The 24,028-nt window shown below is 42.8% G+C and overlaps 1 protein-coding gene across 1 annotated transcript in view; it reads left to right on the forward strand.

The window, feature by feature from the left end:
• ahr2 (aryl hydrocarbon receptor 2) overlaps positions 1-24,028 on the forward strand; it is a 106,474-nt gene that overhangs the window by 16,636 nt on the left and 65,810 nt on the right. Inside the window, exon 3 of the mRNA XM_062989299.1 lies at positions 12,592-12,779. Coding sequence (XP_062845369.1) covers positions 12,592-12,779 — 188 coding nt within the window. The remainder of the gene's footprint in view (positions 1-12,591; positions 12,780-24,028) is intronic.

Below are 24,028 nucleotides of genomic sequence, written 5' to 3' on the forward strand. Positions count from 1 at the left end.
CCGGACCGCCCCGCCTGGGGATCGAACCCAGGACCTTCTCGCTGTGAGGCGAAAGTGCTACCCTCACAGCAAGTGACACTGACACTGAATGGTGGTGGTGTGTTAGTGTGTGTTGTGCTGGTGTGAGTGGATCAGACACCTCACTGTCACTGCTGGACTGAGAATAGTCCACCAACAAAAAATATATCCAGCCAACAGTACCACGTGGGCAGCATCCTGTGCCCACTGATGAAGGACTCAAACAGCAGCAATAGACGAGCGATCGTCTCTTGACTTTATGTCTATAAGGTGGACCGACTAGGCAGGAGAGGAGTGTCTGGTGAACACAGTGGACAGTGAGTGGACACGGCTGTGTCTGATCCAGTCATCCAGCACAACACACACTAACACACCACCACCATGTCAGTGTCACTGCAGTGCTGAGAATCATCCACCACGATTGCATGAAAGGGGCTAACAAAGCATGCAGAGAAACAGATGGACTACAGTCAGTAATTGTAGAACTACAAAGTGCTCCTATATGCTAAGTGGAGCTGATAAAATGGACAGTAAGTGTAGAGGGGGTTTTAATGTTTTAATTCTTTGTGTCTGTATGCGCTCAGTACACAGTAAATGGAACAGTGGTCTCCTGACAAGGCTGGGAACGAAAGCCCAAACCTTCAGCTTACGCAGAGTGGGAATGAATCCGTATGGGCAGATGTTGTAACCCAAGCGTGTGGACCGAGATTTGGTTCTGATTACAGAGACTTAAGAAGTAGCCGGAGCTTCGTGTCCAGTGACCGCACGTTAGACCGGACGGTCCGGTTCCTTAATCAGAACTATCTGTAGAAACAGTGATGGAGTACCGATACACTGAGATTCACACTCGAGCGCCGAGGTCAAGGCTTAACGTCTATTGCTCTTTTTAATCCGTGTGTGCGTGTGTGTGTGTGTGTGTGTGTGAGAAAGAAGGAGAGATCAGAACCAGATGTGTATGAGTTCAGCAGGGGTTATCAGGCGAGAATGCACCATTCCTGTGGACGTTGCCCAATTAAAAATGATCCCAGGGCCCGTTTCTTTTTCATTCCGTAGTGTAGACGTTTTTTTATTCAATAAAGGGGATTAAGGGTTGGGGGAGGGAAACTCGAGCACTTTATAGCCGTGCATCATGGGAATTTACTGTAAGATAGCTTTTTTTTTTAATGCATTCTCCTCCTTTAGCGCGTCCAATTGCCCAACGTCCATCACGCCTCCTCTCCGCCTATGCCGATCCCTGCCCTGACCGAGGAGATCGAAGCTAACCCACGCCCCCTCCGACACGTGAGCAGCAAACCGTATGCTGACGAGTGTTGCGCCACCTAGCGTCGCGTGCGGAGGGACACACCCTAAGAGCACTCCTTCCTCATCTCCGTGTAGGCGCCTCTAATCAGCCGGCAGAGGTCGTAACCGCACCATTCTGACAGAGAGAGACCCACATCCGGCCTTTAGTCCAGCCCATCTGAACAGCAGGCCAATCGTCGTTCATATAGCCGCTCGGCCTCGGCCGGTGAGGCAGAGCTGGATTCGATACGTCGTACTCGAGATCCAGCTCCCTGCCCTGACCGAGGCGATCGAAGCTGACCCACATCCCCTCCGACACATGAGCAGCATATGCAGGCCTTATGCATCTTGCCACCCACACACTGACGAGTGTTGCGCCACCTAGCGTCGCGTGCGGAGGGACACACCCTAAGAGCACTCCTTCCTCATCTCCGTGTAGGCGCCTCTAATCAGCCGGCAGAGGTCGTAATCTCACCATTCTGACAGAGACAGACCCATATCCGGCTTAGTCCCGCCCATCTGAACAACAGGCCAATCGTCGTTCTTATAGCCGCTCGGCCTCGGCCGGTAAGGCAGAGCTGGATTCGATACGATTCGATAGCTTTAGGTCCGTTTCACTATACGTCACACATAACTGTGCTCGAACCCTGCCCACAGACAGTCTTTAAGAAAGTTGGCATGTTCTCCCCATGTCGGTGTACTACTTACTTAGGAACTGGGGTGGACAGGCTGCTCTTAATCGACCCTAGGTTTGAATAAGTCCGGTCGTTTTGTCCTGGGTGTATTAGCGCTCGCTTTGTGCCCAGTGTTTCTGGGTGGGCTCTGGACCACCTGCCGCCCTGATCGGGATGATGTGCTTACTAATGATAAATGAATGTACAAAGGGGGGGGGGGGGGGGGGGGGGAGTGAAACAATGAGATCTCAAGAGGAGAGAGGAGAAACTAGGTGCATGCTTGGACTTGCTGCCAGTCAACACTGGTGATGTCAGTCGTGTGTTTGTGTGTGTGTGTGTGTGTGTGTGTGTGTGGGGCGAATGGTTTTTATGGAATGAGGTGGTCCACACACACACACACACACACACACACACACGGGTGACAAACTACCTTTTCTCACCACAGATGTATTTCACTTTGTACAAATGCAATAAACACTCGATCTCATTTACCAGGAATGTCAGAGTAATTCCCAACACACACACACACTGATGAAAATCTATCAGGCATAACATTATAACCACCTTCCTAATATTGTATTGGTCCCCCTTTTCCTGCCAAAACAGCCCTGACCCATCAAAGCATGGACTGCACTAGACTCCTGAAGGTGTGCTGTGATATCTGGCACCAAGATGTTACCAGCAGATCCTTTATCTCCTGTAAGTTGTGAGGTGGGGCCTCCATGGATCGGACTTGTTTGTCCAGCACATCCCACAGATGTTCGATTGGATTGAGATCTGGGGAATTTGGAGGCCGAGTCAACACCTCAAACTCATCGTTGTGCTCCTCAAACCATTCCTGAAGCATTTTTGAGCCTTGGTCGCCCATAACCCTGCCGCCGGTTTACCACTGTTCCTTCCTTGGACCACTTTTGATAGATACTGACTACTGCAGACCGGGAACACCCTAAAGAAGCTGGAGTCTTCTTGTTGTCACAGTTTCACATTTTTTCCATGTCTGGACTGGCTACTCAGTATTGACCCTTAATGTGAGTGAGCCCTGTGATAGACTGGCACCCTGTCCAGGTAGTGTCCAGGTAAAGTCTGAGTACGGTATTTAACGTGGTCACTCAGCGGTTAAGGTGTTGGACTAGTGACTGTCTGGCTGGCTGGCTGGTTTAAGCCTTACATCTACCAGGCTGCAAGTGAGCACAACTGTAAGTCGCTTTGGATTAAAGCGTCCGCTTAATGCCGTAAACGTGAACGTAGTTCCATCTGTTGCTTGACCCGTGGTGACTCGAGAGGATGAAGCTGATAGAATAAATAAATAATTGAATACATGCTTTCTGCTGAAAATGTTTACTTACAGCCGTGGAATATAATTACAGGAACTTCAGGACTTCTCATCATCATCATCATCATCTATCATTACGGCTTATTATCAGAGAGGATGGAAGACATATAGAGAAAGAAAACCACCATGTAGCTACCAAAGCAATGAACACTGACTGAGGTACGCTGATCCGGTACATACAAGCCATCACGAGTCAAATTGTGATGGCTAGACGACTGGGTCAGATCAGAGCATCTCCAAAACTGCAGCTCTTGTGGGGTGTTCCCGGTCTGCAGTGGTCAGTATCTATCAAAAGTTGTCCAAGGACGGAACGGTGGTAAACCAGCGACAGGGTGATGGGCAGCCAAGGCTCATCGATGCACTTGAGGCGCGAGGGTCGATGAAGTCTCAATGAATCACGTTTTCTTTTACATCACGTGGATGTAACGCCGGGTGCGTGTGAGTCGCTTACCTGGGGAACACATGGCACCAGGATGCACTATGGGAAGAAGGCGAGCCGGCGGAGGCAGTGTGATGCTCTGGACAATGGCAAACATTGGGTCCTGCCATCCATGTGGACGTTACTTTGACACGTACCGGCTACCCAAGCATTGTTGCAGACCGTGTACACCCTATCACTGTGGCCTCGTTCAGCAGGACCATGCACCCTGCCACAAAGGAAAAATGCTTCAGGAATGGCTTGAGGAGCACAAGAACGAGTTTGAGGTGTTGACTCGGCCTCCAAAATTCCTCAGATCTTAATCCAATCGAGGATCTGTGGGACGTGCTGGACAAACAAGTCCGATCCATGGAGGCTCCACCTCACAACGGACAGGAGTTAAAGGATCTGCTGCTAACATCTTGGTGCCGGATACCACAGCACACGTTCAGGAGTCTAGTGGAGTCCAGGCCTCGATGGGTCAGGGCTGTTTTGGTAGCAAAACCAAGGGGGACCAACACAATATTAGGAAGGTCCCACTATATTAAAGAAAGCAGCAAGGGTCTATGGATAAATATGTAGTGAGTCCACTAACAGGTCAGCCTGCTCGTAAGATAGGACAAGATTAGTAAAACACTTTAAATTCTAGCAGGAAAACGATCCGTTCAGTAGAACGAGGTGATCGGCGCGAATAGAAAGTGTGTGCCGTCTTCCAGCAGGTGAAGCGTGTCTGTGCGAGTGATAATGAAACCTGTCTGAAAACAAAGGGCTCGTTGAGTCGTGTCTGCCGCACACTGTAGCGCCATTGTTTATATAAATCCTTCCATATCTGCTTTAATACCCGTTAGCTCTGTTGCACCACACGGTTCATCAGAATTTCATGCGTCAGGGCGTTTCACACTCTATTTGGACTCGGTTCGGTCTAGTCTGGTCAATTCTGGCATGTCTAGAAGTGGTTTTTTGAGCCAGGGTGCGGCTCCCGAGTGCTGATCTCCGGTTGCCTGTAAACAGGGCTCGGGGTTCTGTGTGTGAACACGAACTGCATCCCGTCCACCTTACTTATGCAGTGTTCCTTACATTTACTTACATTTAACCCAAGATATTTCATGTTTTATCTGCTCAGCTTCATTTCATTTGTTAATAAACATCCATTCTTGCATTTCAGGCCTGCAACACGTTGCAAAAAAAGTTGGGACGGGGGCAAATTAGGGCTAGTAATGAGGCATAAAAACTTAATAATGATGTGATTCCAAACAGGTGAGCATCCAGGTAAGGCTGAGTCTTTGATGAGCAAAGATGATCAGAGGATCTCCAGATTGGAATGGATTTGCATATTTCTCCCTCTACGGTGCATTATATCATTAAACCATTCAAGGAATCGGGAGGAATTTCAGTGCATAAAGACCAAAGTCGCAAGCTTAACCTGAACGCCCGTGATCTTCCATCCCTCAGACGGCGCCGCATCAAGAACCGCCACTCAACAATAGCTGATATAACCACATGGGCGAGGGATTACTTTGGCAAACCTTTGTCAAGCACTACAATACAGTTAGAGTTACATGCACACTTAAATGCCACTTAAAACTCTAGTGTGCAAAAAAGAAGCCTTATGTTAACCATGTCCAGAAGCGGCGTCGAGTTCTCTGGGCTCGGAGGCATCTAGGATGGACCATCGCACAGTGGAAACGTGTACTGTGGTCAGATGAATCAGCATTCCATGTACCGTGTGCTCTGGACCAAAGACGAAAAGGACCGTCCAGACTGTTATCAGGAACAAGTCCAAAAGTCAGGGTCTGTCATGGTATGGGGTCGTGTCAGTGCCCTTGGCAAAGAATGGGACAAAATAAAAGCTGAAACACTGAATCACTTGGTATCCTCGGAGCCAAAACGTCTTTTAAGTGGTGAAAAGGAACGGCAGCATTACAAAGTGGGAAATGATTTACTGTCCCAACTTTTTTTGGAATGTGTTGCAGGTCTGAAATGCAGGAATGGATGCTTATTAATAAATGTCTGTTTCATGCTGTCCCAACTTAAAATTTCACACTGGTCATGACGCAACCGCTGTTCATTAAATCTATGAATTATTCAACCCAGTCGACCGGCACCACAAAAGAGCAGCAATAATAACCAGTGTTCTTCACCTTCCGCAGTGGGATGTAAACCGATCTCCTCCTTGCTTTTTGTAACTGGTAAACAATGCCGAGGATTTTTTTTGTCCCGTTTCGTCCCGCTTTGTCCCACTTCGTATCCTGAGGTCACTTTTGTTTTATGGTTTCCTTCTGGAAAATATAATTAGGGTCTGGCGGGTCGGCCCGAGGCCCGGCGGAGATTCTTCTAACGAGACGGCCGTTTTTTTTTTCCACTTCTGATGACAGCAGTTCCAGTAAAGTCCTGGCCCAGACCTCAATAATAGCTTTCATTACGGATAAAAAAAAATCAGCACGTCAAGTGCCAAGGAACGCCGTGCCAGCCTGAACTGTTCCACAGTGTTACTAATGCTAGCTTTTGATGTTGAACTGTTTTACAGTAAAAGCTCTCCGGTCTGGCTAATAAGAATTAACGTTGTTTACCTGTGTCGCTAAGCTAACTTTTAAACTAAAGTAAAATGATGAACTATTTTGCATCTATAACAACAGTGTGGCTAAGCTTGCTGTTAGTTAAATACATAAAAATATATATATATATTTATCAGCTCCACTTACCATATAGAAGCACTTTATAGTTCTACAATTACTGACTGTAGTCCATCTGTTTCTCTGCATGCTTTGTGAGCCCCCTTTAATGCTGTTCTTAAATGGTCAGGACCCCCACAGGACCACCACAGGACCACTGACATGGTGGTGGTGTGTTAGGTTGACAGGTTGTGCTGCTATGAGTGGATCAGACACAGCAGCGCTGCTGGAGTTTTTAAACACCTCACTGTCACTGCTGGACTGAGAATACTCCACCAACCAAAAATATCCAGCCAAGAGCGCCCCGTGGGCAGCGTCCTGTGACCATGAGGGTCTAGAAGATGACCGACTCAAACAGCAGCAATAGATGAACGATCGTCTCTGACTTTACATCTACAAGGTGGACCAATTAAGTAGAAGTGTCTAATAGAGTGGACACGGCTGTGTCTCATACCAGCACAACACACACTAACACACCACCACCATGTCAGTGTCAGTGCAGTGCTGAGAATAATCCACCACCTAAATAATACCTGCTCTGTGGGGGTCCTGACCATTGAAGAACAGGGTGAAAGGGGGCTAACAAAGCATGCAGAGAAACATATGGACTACAGTCAGTAATTGTAGAACTACAAAGTGCTTCTATATGGTAAGTGGAGCTGATAAAATGGACAGTGACTTATTTTCGTGAGTCACTATCCTGTATCCTATTTGAATTATGGGATAGTTTGCATACCCAAAAATGACCACCCATGCAGTAGCTCATCCTGGTACTTCTTGCCACCCTTGCTACACACTACCCGCTCTCGCGTACTGATTCCGGACCGGGACATTGTGCGATGTCCTGTCTGCCATATCCGCAGGTTTGGGTCCTCTGTCTCATTGTTAAGCCCAAACCAGCTAAGTAGCTAGACAGCTGGACCTGATTACCAAATTATGGCAGATGTCTAGACGGCAAATTTGTCGTGTAAAGATTTGCTTTGGCTCCCACCAAGGCGGCTCGGTTTAGCAAGATTAAAAAACCTTTTAGCTCTTGCTAGTCATAGCCGTCATAATGAGCAATCAGCGTCCTCGTGGTAGCGCAATCACATCAAGAGGATAAACGAATGACTCACACACACACACACACACACACACACACACACACACACACTGACTAATGAGTGAGACTAATAATACTGTAACTTGATGTAGCCTTCAGGTAAATTTAGCTTTTTGATTTCATCTTATTTAGGAGACGCCTTTTTGTAGCCAATTGCAGTGCAAGAAATTGAGAGTTAAGGGTTTTACTAACAACATACCATATAGAAGCACTTTGTAGTTCTACAATTACTGACTGTAGTCCATCTGTGTCTCTGCATGCTTTGTTAGCCTCCTTTCACCCTGTTCTTCAATGGTCAGGACCCCCACAGGACCAACACAGAGCAGGTATTACTTAGGTGGTGGATCATTCTCAGCACTGCAGTGACACTGACATGGTGGTGGTGTGTTAGTGTGTGTTGTGCTGGTATGATTGGATCAGACACAGCTGTGTCCTCTCACTGTCCACTCTATTAGACACTCCTACCTAGTTGGTCCACCTTGTAGATGTAAAGTCAGAGACGATCGCTCATCTGTTGCTCCTGTTTGAGTCGGTCATCTGCGAGACCTTCATCAGTGGGCACAGGACGCTGTTGGGTGGATACTTTTGGTTGGTGGACTATTCTCAGTCCAGCAGTGACAGTGAGGTGTTATCCACCAATACCAGTAAAACACACACTAACACACCACCACCATGTAAGTCAGTGTCACTGCAGTGCTGAGAATGATCCACCACCTAAATAATACTAAATAATAAGAAGAAACAGATGGACTACAGTCAGTAATTGTAGAACTACAAAGTGCTTCTATATGGTAAAGTGAGAGTAGAAACAAGGAGGTGGTTTTACTGTTATGGCTGATCAGAGCCTGGATTTGAACCAGTAATCTTCCCAGTAGGCTACAGTGGACTGGGAGACCAGCTATAACCAGTAAACCATCCACAAGCAGTTTATGCTCTGTTTAAGCAGTTTTAGATGACCTGAACCAGCTGTGATTCCGATACTGGTACTGAGTCACTGCAGAGAGGTTGGGTGGGGGCTCGGGGGGTAACCTAATCCAGTTTAGACCTTGTTCACAAAATGGCTTCCTTAAGCTTGGTGGTCACATGAATCATGGGAATAATTTAATGATGTGAAAAACTCTCTTCCTTCCTTCCTTCATGTCACAAAAGTCTCGGAGCCGGCTAACTCGGCCGGCGATCCCGACGTTACGGAAACAGGAAACGAGGTCGGACCAGAGACGTTCTCACAAGATTCCGTCCTCGTTTCCACAGAGAAGCGAACACATTCCTTGGCTCCGTCTCCCGACCTGCCTCACCCCGTCTTTATTTTTAGATCTTTTTTATTTTTTAACCAAAACAAAATCCACCGGCTCCTAATTGTTTTCAGACGTCTTCTCGTCTTTGTTCCCCCTCCCTTCTCTCTTTCTCAGCCCAGATTCAGTCGTAGCCATGACGTTCGCGAAGCGCTCGCCAAGATCCGACCGTTTCCATTTCGCTCGGCCTGTTCGCATGTTTGAAAGTTTTCACCGTAACAGTTTCCCCCCCTAAAAAATCGAACCTAATTAAAGCCTCGGCAGAAGGAGGAATCCGAACCAGCTCTGTTTTTCCTATGGACTGAACAGAAGGGTTGTTATTCTTTTGCACCGAGGACTCTTAATCAGATTTAAAGATCTGCACGCTAAATATTAAAACGTCAAAATGTCACAAGTCATCTGGTTCTGGTCATCATGGGTCTGAAACACTGGACGGAGCAACAGTGCATAGAGTATTGGGACACCTATTCAAATTATGGCCATAGCAGCCATAACATTAAAACCACCTCCTTGTTTGTACACTCACTTTACCATATAGAAGCACTTTGTAGTTCTACAATTACTGACTGTAGTCCATCTGTTTCTCTACATACTTTTTAATTTAGTGTGTGTTGTGCTGGTATGAGTGGATCAGACACAGCCGTGTCCACTCACTGTCCACTCTGTTAGACACTCCTACCTAGTTGGTCCAGCTTGTAGATGTAAAGTCAGAGACGATCGCTCATCTATTGCTGCTGTTTGAGTCGGTCATCTTCTAGACCTTCATCAGTGGACACAGGACGCTGCCCACGGGGCGCTGTTGGCTGGATATTTTTGGTTGGTGGTGAGGTGTTTAAAAACTCCAGCAGCGCTGCTGTGTCTGATCCACTCATACCAGCACAACACACACTAACACACCACCACCATGTCAGTGTCACTGCAGTGCTGAGAATCATCCACCACCTAAAAAATACCTGCTCTGTGGTGGTCCTGTGGGGGTACTGACCATTGAAGAAAAGGGTGAAAGCAGGTTAAAATGTATGTAGAAAAACAGATGGACTACAGTCAGTAATTGTAGAACTACAAAGTGCTTCTGTGTGGCAAGTTTTTTAGGTAGGATGAACTCGAGTTCATATGCGTGTGAAGGCAGGTGAGCGAATACTTTTGGCAATATAGTGTATATACAGGGGTTGGACAAAATAACTGAAACACCTGTCATTTTAGTGTGGGAGGTTTCATGGCTAAATTGGACCAGTCTAGTGGCCAATCTTCATTAATTGCACATTGCACCAGTAAGAGCAGAGTGTGAAGGTTCAATTAGCAGGGTAAGAGCACAGTTTTGCTCAAAATATTAAGAGGACAAATTGTTGGTGCACGTCTTGCTGGCGCATCTGTGACCAAGACAGCAAGTCTTTGTGATGTATCAAGAGCCACGGTATCCAGGGTAATGCCAGCATACCACCAAGAAGGACAAACCACATCCAACAGGATTAACTGTGGACGCAAGAGGAAGCTGTCTGAAAGGGATGTTCGGGTGCTAACCCGGATTGTATCCAAAAAACATAAAACCACGGCTGCCCAAATCACGGCAGAATTAAATGTGCACCTCAACTCTCTGTTTCCACCAGAACTGTCCGTCGGGAGCTCCACAGGGTCAATATACACGGCCGGGCTGCTATAGCCAAACCTTTGGTCACTCGTGCCAATGCCAAACGTCGGTTTCAATGGTGCAAGGAGCGCAAATCTTGGGCTGTGGACAATGTGAAACATGTATTGTTCTCTGATGAGTCCACCTTTACTGTTTTCCCCACATCCGGGAGAGTTACGGTGTGGAGAAGCCCCAAAGAAGCGTACCACCCAGACTGTTGCATGCCCAGAGTGAAGCATGGGGGTGGATCAGTGATGGTTTGGGCTGCCATATCATGGCATTCCCTTGGCCCAATACTTGTGCTAGATGGGAGCGTCACTGCCAAGGACTACCGAACCATTCTGGAGGACCATGTGCATCCAATGGCGGTGCCGTGTATCAGGATGACAATGCACCAATACACACAGCAAGACTGGTGAAAGATTGGTTTGATGAACATGAAAGTGAAGTTGAACATCTCCCATGGCCTGCACAGTCACCAGATCTAAATATTATTGAGCCACTTTGGGGTGTTTTGGAGAAGCGAGTCAGAAAACGTTTTCCTCCACCAGCATCACGTAGTGACCTGGCCACTATCCTGCAAGAAGAATGGCTTAAAATCCCTCTGACCACTGTGCAGGACTTGTATATGTCATTTCCAAGACGAATTGACGCTGTATTGGCCGCAAAAGGAGGCCCTACACCATACTAATAAATTATTGTGGTCTAAAACCAGGTGTTTCAGTTATTTTGTCCAACCCCTGTATATATATACTGTATGTATTCATCTTAATTAATCGCAAACTAATAATTAAGCAAAATTTGAACAGTTATGCACATTGTTATTGCAAGAACGTGTTTACCAATAAAACATTCATAAAATATGATAGAATTATTCAATCTAAATTCATTGTAGAAAGCACATTATCTGACAAAAGTGAGGATCTTTTCCTGTTCATGACCCTGACACTGAAAACAGGTGCACCAACCATAATGTTTTGATCTAATATAAGGCATCAATAAAGCATCAAAATGATTATTTCATAGATAAAGCATCAGATATGATTATTTCATAGATCTATTAAGAAAACCCTTTAATACTGTGTTTGTGCAGAAAGAATACTGGGAAATACTGTTCTAAATTACCATTTAAACATCTATAAATACCTGAAACAGTCAAGTTAGCAGACATTATCTATAAGTAATTGACTAGTTATATAAAAAAAGTGTTAATTAAAACAGTCCATGTAAACGCTTAGTCCATATAAAAATTTACATTTACATTTACATTTTCAGCATTTAGCAGACGCTTTTATCCAAAGCGACTTACACGATGAGCAATTGAGGGTTAAGGGCCTTGCTCAGGGACCCAACAGTGGCAACTTGGTGGTGTCGGGGCTTGAACCGGCAACCTTCTGTTTACTAGTCCAGTACATTAACCACTGAGCTATCACTGCCCAAATATCAGATACGAATGTGTTTTTAGAAAACTACAAACATCACAAATATAAATCATGTTTATAACCATGTGATAGAATAACCTGAATAAACTGTAGAGATGAAACATCACACAGATTTTTATTTTTAACCGGAGGGGGAGGGGAGGAGGCGGAGCTACACGGTTTTGATGGACAACTCTAGCAGCCAATGGAAATACTCGTTACGCTTGCGTGGTTTCATTCATCTTTTCATCAACACGTAAAAAAAGTGAAAACCGCTAAAAGTAGTTTATCATCGGACAGTTCATGCGCTTTACATCCTAATTCATCTGAAATACAGTTAATTACCACAGAGACACACATGTATGTGGCACAAACAGCCAAATAAAAATAGTTAGATTAAAAATGTGAATCTTGATAAAAAATTTTAATCGCGATTAAAATTTTAACGCGTTAATCGCGTTAATTAACGCGATTAACGACAGCCCTAATATATATATATTTATATATAGAAATATATATATGTATGTATATATTTATAGAAGAGTGGCTGTTGTTCTAGCCAAACAGAACACATAGAGGTCACTCTATTTTAATATCCTTTGTTTTGTAATGCCCAACAAGGTCATGGTCAGGTGTCCAAATACTTTTCACCATATAGTGTAAAATTCTAAACAGAAAACGTTGTGTGTTTAGGAGCCTGTTTTTGTTTATATAGCATATAGCATCTAACTCTATTTGATTCTCTTTCTTTAGACCGAAGCCTCCACCCCCCGACGGTGCCAAGTCAAACCCTTCGAAGAGGCACAGGGATCGGCTGAACATGGAGCTGGATAAACTGACCAATCTGCTGCCCTTCTCGGAGGACGTCCGTACCCGGCTGGACAAACTGTCCGTCCTGAGGCTCAGCGTCGGCTACCTGAAGGTCAAGAGCTTCTTCATCGGTGAGTCCTTTCTGTCATGGTATCACTTTAAGACAGCCGAGCGCATTTCTGTAGCGGTAATGAGGAGAATTGATGTCGACCGGTTCTCCCTCAGGCACAGCCAATTGTGCCTGTTGGATGCTCGGTTAGGTTGGTAGCACAGCTGAAATTTAAGCTCGATTACTGACGAATGGCTACGACTTTTTTGGCTGCATCCTCAGTGCACCATGAGAAGTGTTGGTGTAATTGTACTCTTCACTCATGCAATTTGGGACGGAACCTGCTTCAAACGCCGACGTTACTTTAAACTCTACCTGCACGAGGTGTGATCAGCTTTAGTCTGTTCCTGCACCAATAAAACCTCAGTACCACCCACCTGTAGACCAGAATCTTTCACAAGGCTGTCCAGACGTATTAGAGACAAGTCTGGTCCTGCACTGAGAGACTAAACAGACGAGGTTCTTTTAGCCACAGTGCAGAAGTATTCCGAATTCCAAACTGCTTCCTGCGCCTTTGTACTTTAAACAACTTTAAATGTGTATGATATAGGTTTAGATGTTTATGCAGTTTTACCTGGTAATTTAAATGCATTTTGGACCTTTAAAGCGTTCGGTGTGAATACTGTCCCCGGGGCTTTTTAACGTGGTTAGCAGGAAATGTACGCTAGGTTGATTTAATAGTAAGATTAGCACTTTGAAGTTAAAATAAACTCAGTGGCTCGGTTTGATCCTGATTTGTTTATGAAATAAGGTTTAACAAAGCAAACATGTTACTCACTGTCCCTCCGGCAATGGCAAAAAACTCGGCCGGTCTGCAGCACTGTGTTGGGTTTTCCTAATAAATAAGGTCGTTTTTTCTAGCTCAGGGAGGTTTTGGGTATTCCATGCTAATTTTGTCCAGAATACTTAATTACTTAAATACTTAATTACTTATATACTTATTAACTTATATACGTAATTATTTAAATACTTAATAACTTATATACTTATTAACTTATATATGTAATTATTTAAATACTTAATAACATATACTTATTAACTTATATACGTAATTATTTAAATACTTAATAACTTATATACTTATTAACTTATATACGTAATTATTTAAATACTTAATAACTTATATACTTATTAACTTATATACGTAATTATTTAAATATGTAGATACTTAATAACTTGAAAACTTAATTTTTAAATACTTATTAACTTAAATACTTAATTATTTAAATATGTAGATACTTAATAAATTAAATACTTAGTTACTTAAATACTTACATACTTTTTAACTTAAATACTTAATTAGTTAAATACTTAATTACTTATTAACTTAAATACTTGATTAGTTAAATACTTAATTACTGATTAACTTAAATACTTAATTAGTTAAATACTTAGATACTTATTAACTTAAATACTTAGTTACTTATTTATTTAATTGCTTAAATCCTTAGATACTTAAATACTTAACATATATACTTAGATTATTAAATACTTAAATACTTAGATACTAACTTAAATACTTTATTACTTAAATACGTAATACCTTGTATACTTAGATACTTATTAACTTAAATACTTAATTACTTAAATACTTTCATACTTATTAACTTAAAAACTTAATTACTTAGGTACTCATTTATTTAAAGACTTAGATACTTAATTACTTAAATATTTAGATACTTAATAACTTATATACTAAGGTACTTAGTAACTTAAATACTTAATTACTTGAATACTTGGATACTTATTAACTTATATACATATACTTAATAACTTTAAAACTTAGATACTTAATTACTTAAATACTTCATAACTTAGATACTTAAATACTTAATTATTTAATAACTTATATACTTAGATATCCAATAACTTATATACTCAGATATTTATTAACTTAAATACTTAATTACTTAAATACTTAGATATCTTATAACTTATATACTTAATAACTTATGTATTTAAATACTTAACTTATACTTAGATATCTAATAACTTATATACTGAGCTACTTATTAACTTAAATACTTAACTAATATACTTAGATACTTATTAACTTAAATATTTAAATACTTAATAACTTAAATACTTAGATATTTATTAACTTAAGTACATAATTACTTAGATAGTTAATTACTTAATACTTAGATATCTAATAACTTATATACTTAGATATTTATGAACTATAATACTTAATTACTTATATATTTAGATACTTAATAACTTATATACTTAAGTTATAATAAGCTGGTAAAGATTAGCATGCAATACCCAAAACCTCACTGAACTAGAAAATACGACCTTATTTGTTGTATATATTGATGTATTCAATGTTTCCAGGTGGGTTGGTGTTTACTGCACCGTTTACTAATCCCGGTCTGTAGGTTGTTCAGTTTTGAATGTGTAATCATTTTGATTTATGTGAGAAAGGAATGAAATGGTTTTAGTGTAAACGCGCCGACAGTTTCCCGTCACTCTGGTTCAGAACTGAATTCCACACGTGTCATTTAATGGATTTTTCCTGTTAGCATACAGCACAGCTGCAGTGGACACACCTTTTTTACCCAACACCGTCTCCTATTTCCTAACACACACACACACACACACACACACATGTCGGTGCAGGAAACTAGGTCAGCAGTGTCAGGTACACTCTTGTATCCTGTAGGCTTTGAAAGTCGGCTGCCAAGAAAAGCTCTTGTTTTAAGACTGGATCTTTCTAGCTAAGAGTGTAGCACTGTGAGGTGTAAATAAGCTGTACATCATAGTATTATTTTACATAGACGCTTTTGTAACTTTAGAAAAAAAAGATTGATATTTACATAAACGAATTAGAATGGATGTAATCTGACAAATCTTGGCTTCATGGTGGTGGGAAGGATTGAAGTCTTACTAGGATCACTGCAGTCCCTTGTCTTCATAGAGTGCTTTGTGCACACGGGTACACTCATCCTGGAACAGAATGGCCTTCCCCAAACACTTGCAAACTGCTGCAAAGTTCAGCGCACTTTATGGTGGTATTTGCAACCTTAAACTTGAAATACCTTGAAACTCAACGCCTTTAAAACTCCAGAACCATTAGACGTTGAGTTTTAAGGTACCACTGTACTTTTCTTTGAACTGATGTTCATTGTTAATTTGAAACGCGTTGAACGCGTTGAGTTAAAGTGAAACGTTGAGTTTAAGGGTACAAATTTCTCAACAAAGGGCGTCAAGTTTTAAAGAGTTGTTTAGGGTGCGTCGAGTTACAGGGTACCACTGCACACATATACAGGTGTACACTCACTCACTTTCTTAACCGCTTATCCAATTAGGGTTGCGGGTTGCTGGAGCCTACCCCAGCTTTTCAATGGGCGCAAGGCACACAGTAACACCCTGGACGGAGCAACAGTCCATTGCAGGGCAGACACATATACACATACACACACACACACACACACCCACACACACACCCCCATTCACCTATAGGGCAATTCAGTATCCCCAATTAACCTGACTGCATGTTTTTGGACTGTTGGAGGAAACCGGAGCTCCTGGAGGAAACCCCCGCAGACACGGGGAGAACATGCAAACTCCGCACAGAAAGGGGTGCAACCCACCGAGCCACCGTGCCGCCCTACAGGTGTGCAGTACACCGAAATTCTTTCTTCGCGTATACCAGCTTGTTTGGAAGCTGGGGTCAGAGCGCAGGGTCAGCCATCGTCTGGCACAGACAGGGTTAAGGGCCTTGCTCAAGAGTCTGGATTCGAACCGACAATCTTCTGATTGATAGCTTGAAGCTCTACCCACTACTAAAAACAACAATTCCACTCATGCATGCTCACAACCAGATCTTGTTTATATATATATATATACTGTATATATATAAGAGGGAACAAGTCTGTGAATAGCTGTGATGCAGTGCTGGAACATTATGTACTAAATCTGTAAAACGCGAGTAAACAAGTTCTGGCTGATCTGTGACTTTTGAGTTTAGGTTACATCTAACAGTTGAAATAAATGAAGTGTTTTATTAAGAAATAAAAAGGGTAAAATCACAGGTGAAGTGAATGTAGCTGTGTAGATAAATACACACTCAGATACTCAGAATGGATTGATATCAGTGTCTGGCACTATTTGACCTTTAAGCAGTTATGTGCTGTATGTTAAGGATGCCGTCATGTAAAAGTGTATGTGCCGCACACACACACACACACACACACACACACAGCGTGATCACAGACGAGTGCTTCTCTTTCCTCTCCCTGTCGAGTGCGGCGGGTGGTTGCACCATGTTACCGTTATGACTCACTTTTCAGTTCATCATGATTCAAATATATACACACAGTTCTTCACCCAAACAGCAGGTCCATCATTAATGACTTTATTTGTAATTCTGTGGTCATTAGTTTTACTCAGACTGTATGACACACCCGACACTTGGTGTTTTTTTCAATACAGTAAGTGTTGAATCAGAACTAGGAATGCAAATTTTGCCATTTTTATTTAATGCATAACCGTCATGCTTGTAGCGTCACATAAAAATGTGAAACACTCTGGACAACTGACCATGAGCACTGTTGTTGGACATCCTAGTTTAAAAACAAATGGTATTATTTATTTATTTATTTGGACTTTAACGTCATTTTTTTAGACACTTTTGTTACATTCATGACAGAACAGGTAGTTGCACATGATTCATCAGTTTACAAGTTTATTATCAAACACAGTCATGGACAATTTAGTATCTCCAGTTTACCTCACTTGCACGTCTTTGGACTGTGAAACCGCTGGAAACCGGAGGTCCCGGAGGAAACCCACACAGACACGGGGAGTACACTCAAACTCCACACAGAAAGGAACGCAAGCACTCCACCTGGGGATCGAACCCAGGACCTTCTTGCTGTGAGGCGACAGTGCAAATTGTATTAAAATAGAACGACCTCTTAGACCAGGGGTGTCAAACTCACGGCCCGCGGGCCAGATCCGGCCCGCCGCGTCATTTGATCCGGCCCGCGAGAGCTTAAACGACTGTATGATTGTTGTGATGGTTCGAGTCGTTACAGAGACGCGGTTATAATTTAATGCGCTCCTGCGCCTTTAAGAGACAACGTGACATCGTAGTCATGGCAACTAACTTTAACCTTCGCTAAGAAGCCATGTGACTTTTACGGCAAAAGAACGCGGGGTAGCGTAGTCAGTAATGTAAACAATAATAAATAAATACAGATAATTATATTGCAATATAATACCCAAGCATGGTCTGTAAGTAGTGGCGTTTATATTCTCAGTTGTTAGTAAATGTTTAGTGAGTATATCACAGCTTTTTAGTTACAAATTTACCGTAATTAAATATAATCGTTACCGTTACTATAGCAATTAGTATCTTTACACACAATTTTAACTCGTTATTTTACGTTTGGTTAAATCTCATATTGTACCAGATGTAACACTTGACTACAGCTGTGTGCTTTTACTGTATTAGGTTCTTTATTGTTTTTATTGTTTGTATTTTTACTTCATTTTGATGCACACAGTGTATCACACAGCTGGGAAGCAAATAAACCGACTGTATTCTGAAGAGAGCTGTCTGTCTGTCTGTCTGTCTGTCTGTCTAGCTGAGAAAGGGGGATAAACTATTAGTGAGGGCAGAATGATTGTCTTAAAAATACACTTTAAAATCCTAAATAAACTGCATCTTTCAATCACAAATGCAGGCTGATTTTGTGACCTGCAAAGTGACACATCCTGCCAGTAGATGATGTTACACATATTTACACATAATCCTAAAATGTACAAGAAGATAAGTAAGAAAATTAAGCAGAAGGAGGAAATTTAATGAAAATGAAAACAAGTTTGTGCTTCAGGAAGAGAAACCGGTGCGTCTCTTGTGTTATGAGGCTGTGTCTGTGGTCAAGTAGGACAATATAAATGCAGAATTCAGCCTCCAAGAAAAACAGCAATGTGGCTGCAATCACAGCAGGATACGTTACAATCGGCCCTTTGAGGGCCACCATAATGCTGATGTGGCCCTCGGTGAAAATGAGTTTGACACCCCTGTCTTAGACCGTCTCACAGGACCTTGAAGTATGTCTCATGACCAAGATCCTGAACTCCTCGGTTCGAAACCCGGCATCGCCACCGGTCAGCTGGGCGACATCTAGCGGGCGCAATTGGCAGTGCCTGCAGGGAGGGACGACCGGACTATGTGGGCGGGGTCTTCAAACGCCGTGTGAGGACCCTGATTAGCGGATAGAGAGGCGCCTGTGCAGAGTGCATGGGTGAAAAAGGGTTCCACTAAGGGCTGCGTGCGGGTCGGAGGAGGCGTGAGGAGCAGTATACCCTCCTCGACTGCAAAAAATCAGGGATCCCTCAGCAGTGGAAGACAAATTGGGTGTGTTCGAAAAGCTAGTGAGCTCTCTACATAGACGGCATTTGACGTCATCCTGTGCGCGCTCCTGAGAAGGAGGCTGTTCGAAATCCTAGATGCCTTAATATCCTCACTACTGAGGCATCTTAACATTTCAATGTTATCTTGACTCAAGAACGAGTGAGCATCGGAAGCGTCCTTAGTGATCAAGGCAATCCCAGCATTCAGTGCGGCAGCTCTTCTCTCACAGAAAAATAATAAAAACATGGCTGACGGGGCGGAGAAACTAACTGAGTTATTTTCAAACGTAAATAAATTATTATTGATTTTTAACTATAAACTTGCACAAGTGTTTTTATTTGCAAATCCGGGCTTGTCAGCGAATTTAACCGTTTTCGGTACACGAAGGGAGATGTTAGTTGACATGCCAGCGCGCTGTGCCACCCCATCCCATTGGTTTGAATGACAAGATGCTAAATGATAAATGTGAAACCCGATGGAATCGCTGTCGATGTAGCCTGACTTGTAAGTCATTGACTTACTAGAATCCTCTCTACTGAGGCAGCTGCCTGTGTAGGCAGTAAGACAGCAAGGCAGCTCACTAGGTTTTCGAACACACCCATTGACCGGTGGGACCGACTTAAATAGCATCAATAGATGAGCGATCGTCTCTGACTTTACATCTACAAGGTGGACCGACTAGGTAGAAGTGTCTAATAGAGTGGACAGTGAGTGGACACGGCTGTGTCTGATCCACTCATACCAGCACAACACGCACTAACACACCACCACCATGTCAGTGTCACTGCAGTGCTGAGAATGATCCACCACCTAAATAATACCTGCTCTGTGGTGGTCCTGTGAGGGTCCTGACCATTAAAGAACAGCATGAAAGGGGGCTAAAAAAGCATGCAGAGAAATAGATAGACTACAGTCAGTCATTGTAGAACTACAAAGTGCTTCTATATGTTAAGTGGAGCTGATAAAATGATGTTATGGCTGATCAGCGTATAAATATATATACACAATCATACAGTGTTGACAGGAGAGTGCTCGTGACTCATGCGCCACCTTTGTTTCGCAACCTGTTTATAACCCTGACTCCCGTTCCTGTTTTATGATCTGACTCCATGACACTTCGCTACTTTGTGGGACTGACAACATACAGCACGTTATAAAATGTTAAATATTAAAAACACGGTAAATATCCTGATACTAGGGCTGGGCGATTTTGCAAAAAAAAAAAAAATCTCGATTATTTGAAAATTATAACCGATTCTCGATTACGATTTTTTTGTTCTTGTATAATGCAATTGAAATAAGACTCAAATTTCTTTTTTTTTGCATTGTAATTTAAAAGACTGTGCAAGTGCAAAAATAGTAACACCACCACCACCTATAATTATCCTTTTAAGGGAATCAAACTTTATAACAGTAACGATATCACAATAATTAACAATAATTAAAACAGAAATAGAAATCTGAATTAGCTATATCCAGCAGAACCTCCTTACATTAGGAAAAGAACTACAAAAAGTTCTTTACATGTTTCTTAAAAGGAACACGAGCCTGTACTGTGCTGTTTCCACCACTGAGTGAGTCTGTATCAGTATCTACACTGTTGGGGGGGGGGGGGGTGGCATCAAGTAATCACTCAGCTCAGCTTTGATTTTGTCCTCTTGTGATTGGGGGGTGGATGGAGGGGGCAAGTTCTGCTTCTAACGATATGGACTACAATTCCCATGCTCCCACGGACTCTCGCGTGACTAGCACGTGTCCCCGGTCAGCCAATCCCGATCGCGCTCATCGGCTCCGGAGTTGTGATTCAGTTCGGCGGTGTTTGATTCGGTGACTCTTATTTGAACTCTTGTTAGTGTGTCGATCGTGTTTGCGCTCCTTAGATCTGAATCTAACCGTTACCGTGTTTAATCCTTGTTGTCTTCCGTTTACTGTTTTAGTCTGTCCTCTGGTTTTGGACTCTTTCCACTTTCCACTTGCCCTTTTAATATTAAACTTTCCTTGATTTATATCCCGCGAGCGTCTGGTCAGTTTCTGCTTCGTGACATGTTGGTATTTTAATTACAATTTAAAGTATGTAAACAATCGCGATTGTCACATTTCTAACATCGGGTGAAAACGTTCATGCGAGTTAACCGAATTAATCGTGAAAATCGCCCAGCCCTACCTGATACCCGTTCTATTGCTCATGCTCACTTCGTAAAGCTTGATGAGATACGATCGTAAGTCGCAGCTGCACACTTCCTCTCATTGTTCTTCCAAAATAACAACACGGAGACAGGCTAACTAATTAAGAGACGATGGACTCAGACAGACGAACGGAACACACACACACACACACACACACACACACACACCGCGGGAGCTGTGTACTCTGAATAATCCTGTCAACCTTCACCCTGCAGGCTATGTGTTAATAGTGTAAGTCTGTGAAGGCAATTAAAATGGGACACTGTGTGTGTGTGTGTGTGTGTGTGTGTGTGTTTACGGTTCCACCCTGGCAACCGCTGGTGTGAAGCGGTTTGCATGTACACAGGGTTGCTGTAGTAATAGTAAAGCAGAAGTGTGTGTGTGTGTGTGTGTGTGTGTGTATGACTTCTCGGCAATTATATTACGTTTGATCATCATAATGAATTCATTCGAAATGAAATATCTGTCCTGTCATTCCAGACTACATTTCCCATCAGCCATCCCATCAGGACCTGATTTATCTCGATCTCTTGATCAGGGACGCAGTGGGTTCAGTGCCACAGGTAGAATTACACATAAGAGAGCCGACCGGTGCGTCAGCAGTTCTTCACACTTTCACTTACTTCTTCGCATCCAGGGATAATTAAGAGTGATCAGTCCACCTTCTGCATGTTTTCTCCCAATTTTAGCGTAGTCAGTCTGTCTTCCGCTGCTGGGGGATGCACGACTGCAGTCGAGGTGAGTATATTGCCGCTCACGCCTCTTCCGACCCGCGTGCAGCCCTTAGCGGAACCCTTTTTCACCCATGCACTCTGCACAGGCGCCTCTCTATCTGCCAATCAGGGTCCTTACACAGTCCGGTCATCCCGCCCTAGCAGAAACTGCCAATTATGCCCGCTAGATGGCGCCCAGCCGACCAGCGGCAGCCCCGAGTTTCGAACCGAGGAGTTCAGAATCTCGGCGCTGGCGCCACCTGGGTGACCTCAGTTCATGGTTATTTCACCGAGACGATCCCAGACCTCGTTCTGCATGCACTACAAGACTCTGGCTTTGTAGACGCAGAGTGTGTGTGCTTAACTCGTCTGCCTGCAGTCCAGACCCGTCTTCTATTAATGATGTCCGGCGCATTATGAAGCAGAAAGAATAGAACAGTTAGTTTCCTCTGTTCCCAAACCATTATAAAGTGGAATTAATATGTAGACTGATGGAACACAGAGCTAAACGCACCTGTCCCCTGTAATATCAGACGTCCCAAGTGTCCCGGAAGTTCCGGGAGTCTCCTGCATATACATAGCGGCTCCCTGATGCCCCGCAAGTCAGATAGAATCTCCCGGAATCTAGAACGAGCGGCCAAGAGCGACACACACACACACACACGCAGGCGACACAGACTTTTTTCCCCCGATCGCTTATTAAATCCGTTATCTGATATACAATCTAGCGCACTGTGTAGGGAACATAAATCAATTGTCTAATATACTGTCTAGTGCACTATGTAGGGAACATAAATCCATTATCTGATATACAATCTAGTGCACTGTGTAGGGAACATAAATCCATTATCTGATATACAATCTAGTGCACTGTGTAGGGAACATAAATCCATTATCTGATATACAATCTAGTGCACTGTGTAGGGAACATAAATCAATTGTCTAATATACTGTCTAGTGCACTATGTAGGGAACATAAATCCATTATCTGATATACAATCTAGTGCACTGTGTAGGGAACATAAATCCATTATCTGATATACAATCTAGTGCACTGTGTAGGGAACATAAATCCATTATCTGATATACAATCTAGTGCACTGTGTAGGGAACATAAATCCGTTATCTGATATACAATCTAGTGCACTGTGTAGGGAACATAAATCCATTATCTGATATACAATCTAGTGCACTGTGTAGGGAACATAAATCCATTATCTGATATACAATCTAGTGCACTATGTAGGGAACATAAATCCGTTATCTGATATACAATCTAGTGCACTATGTAGGGAACATAAATCCGTTATCTGATATACAATCTAGTGCACTGTGTAGGGAACATAAATCCATTATCTGATATACAATCTAGTGCACTGTGTAGGGAACATAAATCCATTATCTGATATACAATCTAGTGCACTATGTAGGGAACATAAATCCGTTATCTGATATACAATCTAGTGCACTATGTAGGGAACATAAATCCGTTATCTGATATACAATCTAGTGCACTGTGTAGGGAACATAAATCCATTATCTGATATACAATCTAGTGCACTGTGTAGGGAACATAAATCCATTATCTGATATACAATCTAGTGCACTGTGTAGGGAACATAAATCCATTATCTGATATACAATCTAGTGCACTATGTAGGGAACGTAAATCCGTTATCTGATATACAATCTAGTGCACTATGTAGGGAACATAAATCCGTTATCTGATATACAATCTAGCGCACTATGTAGGGAACATAAATCCATTATCTGATATACAATCTAGTGCACTATGTAGGGAACATAAATCCGTGATCTGATATACAATCTAGTGCACTATGTAGGGAACATAAATCCGTGATCTGATATACAATCTAGTGCACTATGTAGGGAACATAAATCCGTTATCTGATATACAATCTAGCGCACTGTGTAGGGAACATAAATCAATTGTCTAATATACTGTCTAGTGCACTATGTAGGGAACATAAATCCGTGATCTGA

Source organism: Trichomycterus rosablanca, chromosome 27 (genome assembly GCF_030014385.1).
Source record: "Trichomycterus rosablanca isolate fTriRos1 chromosome 27, fTriRos1.hap1, whole genome shotgun sequence".
Taxonomy (NCBI): domain Eukaryota; kingdom Metazoa; phylum Chordata; class Actinopteri; order Siluriformes; family Trichomycteridae; genus Trichomycterus; species Trichomycterus rosablanca.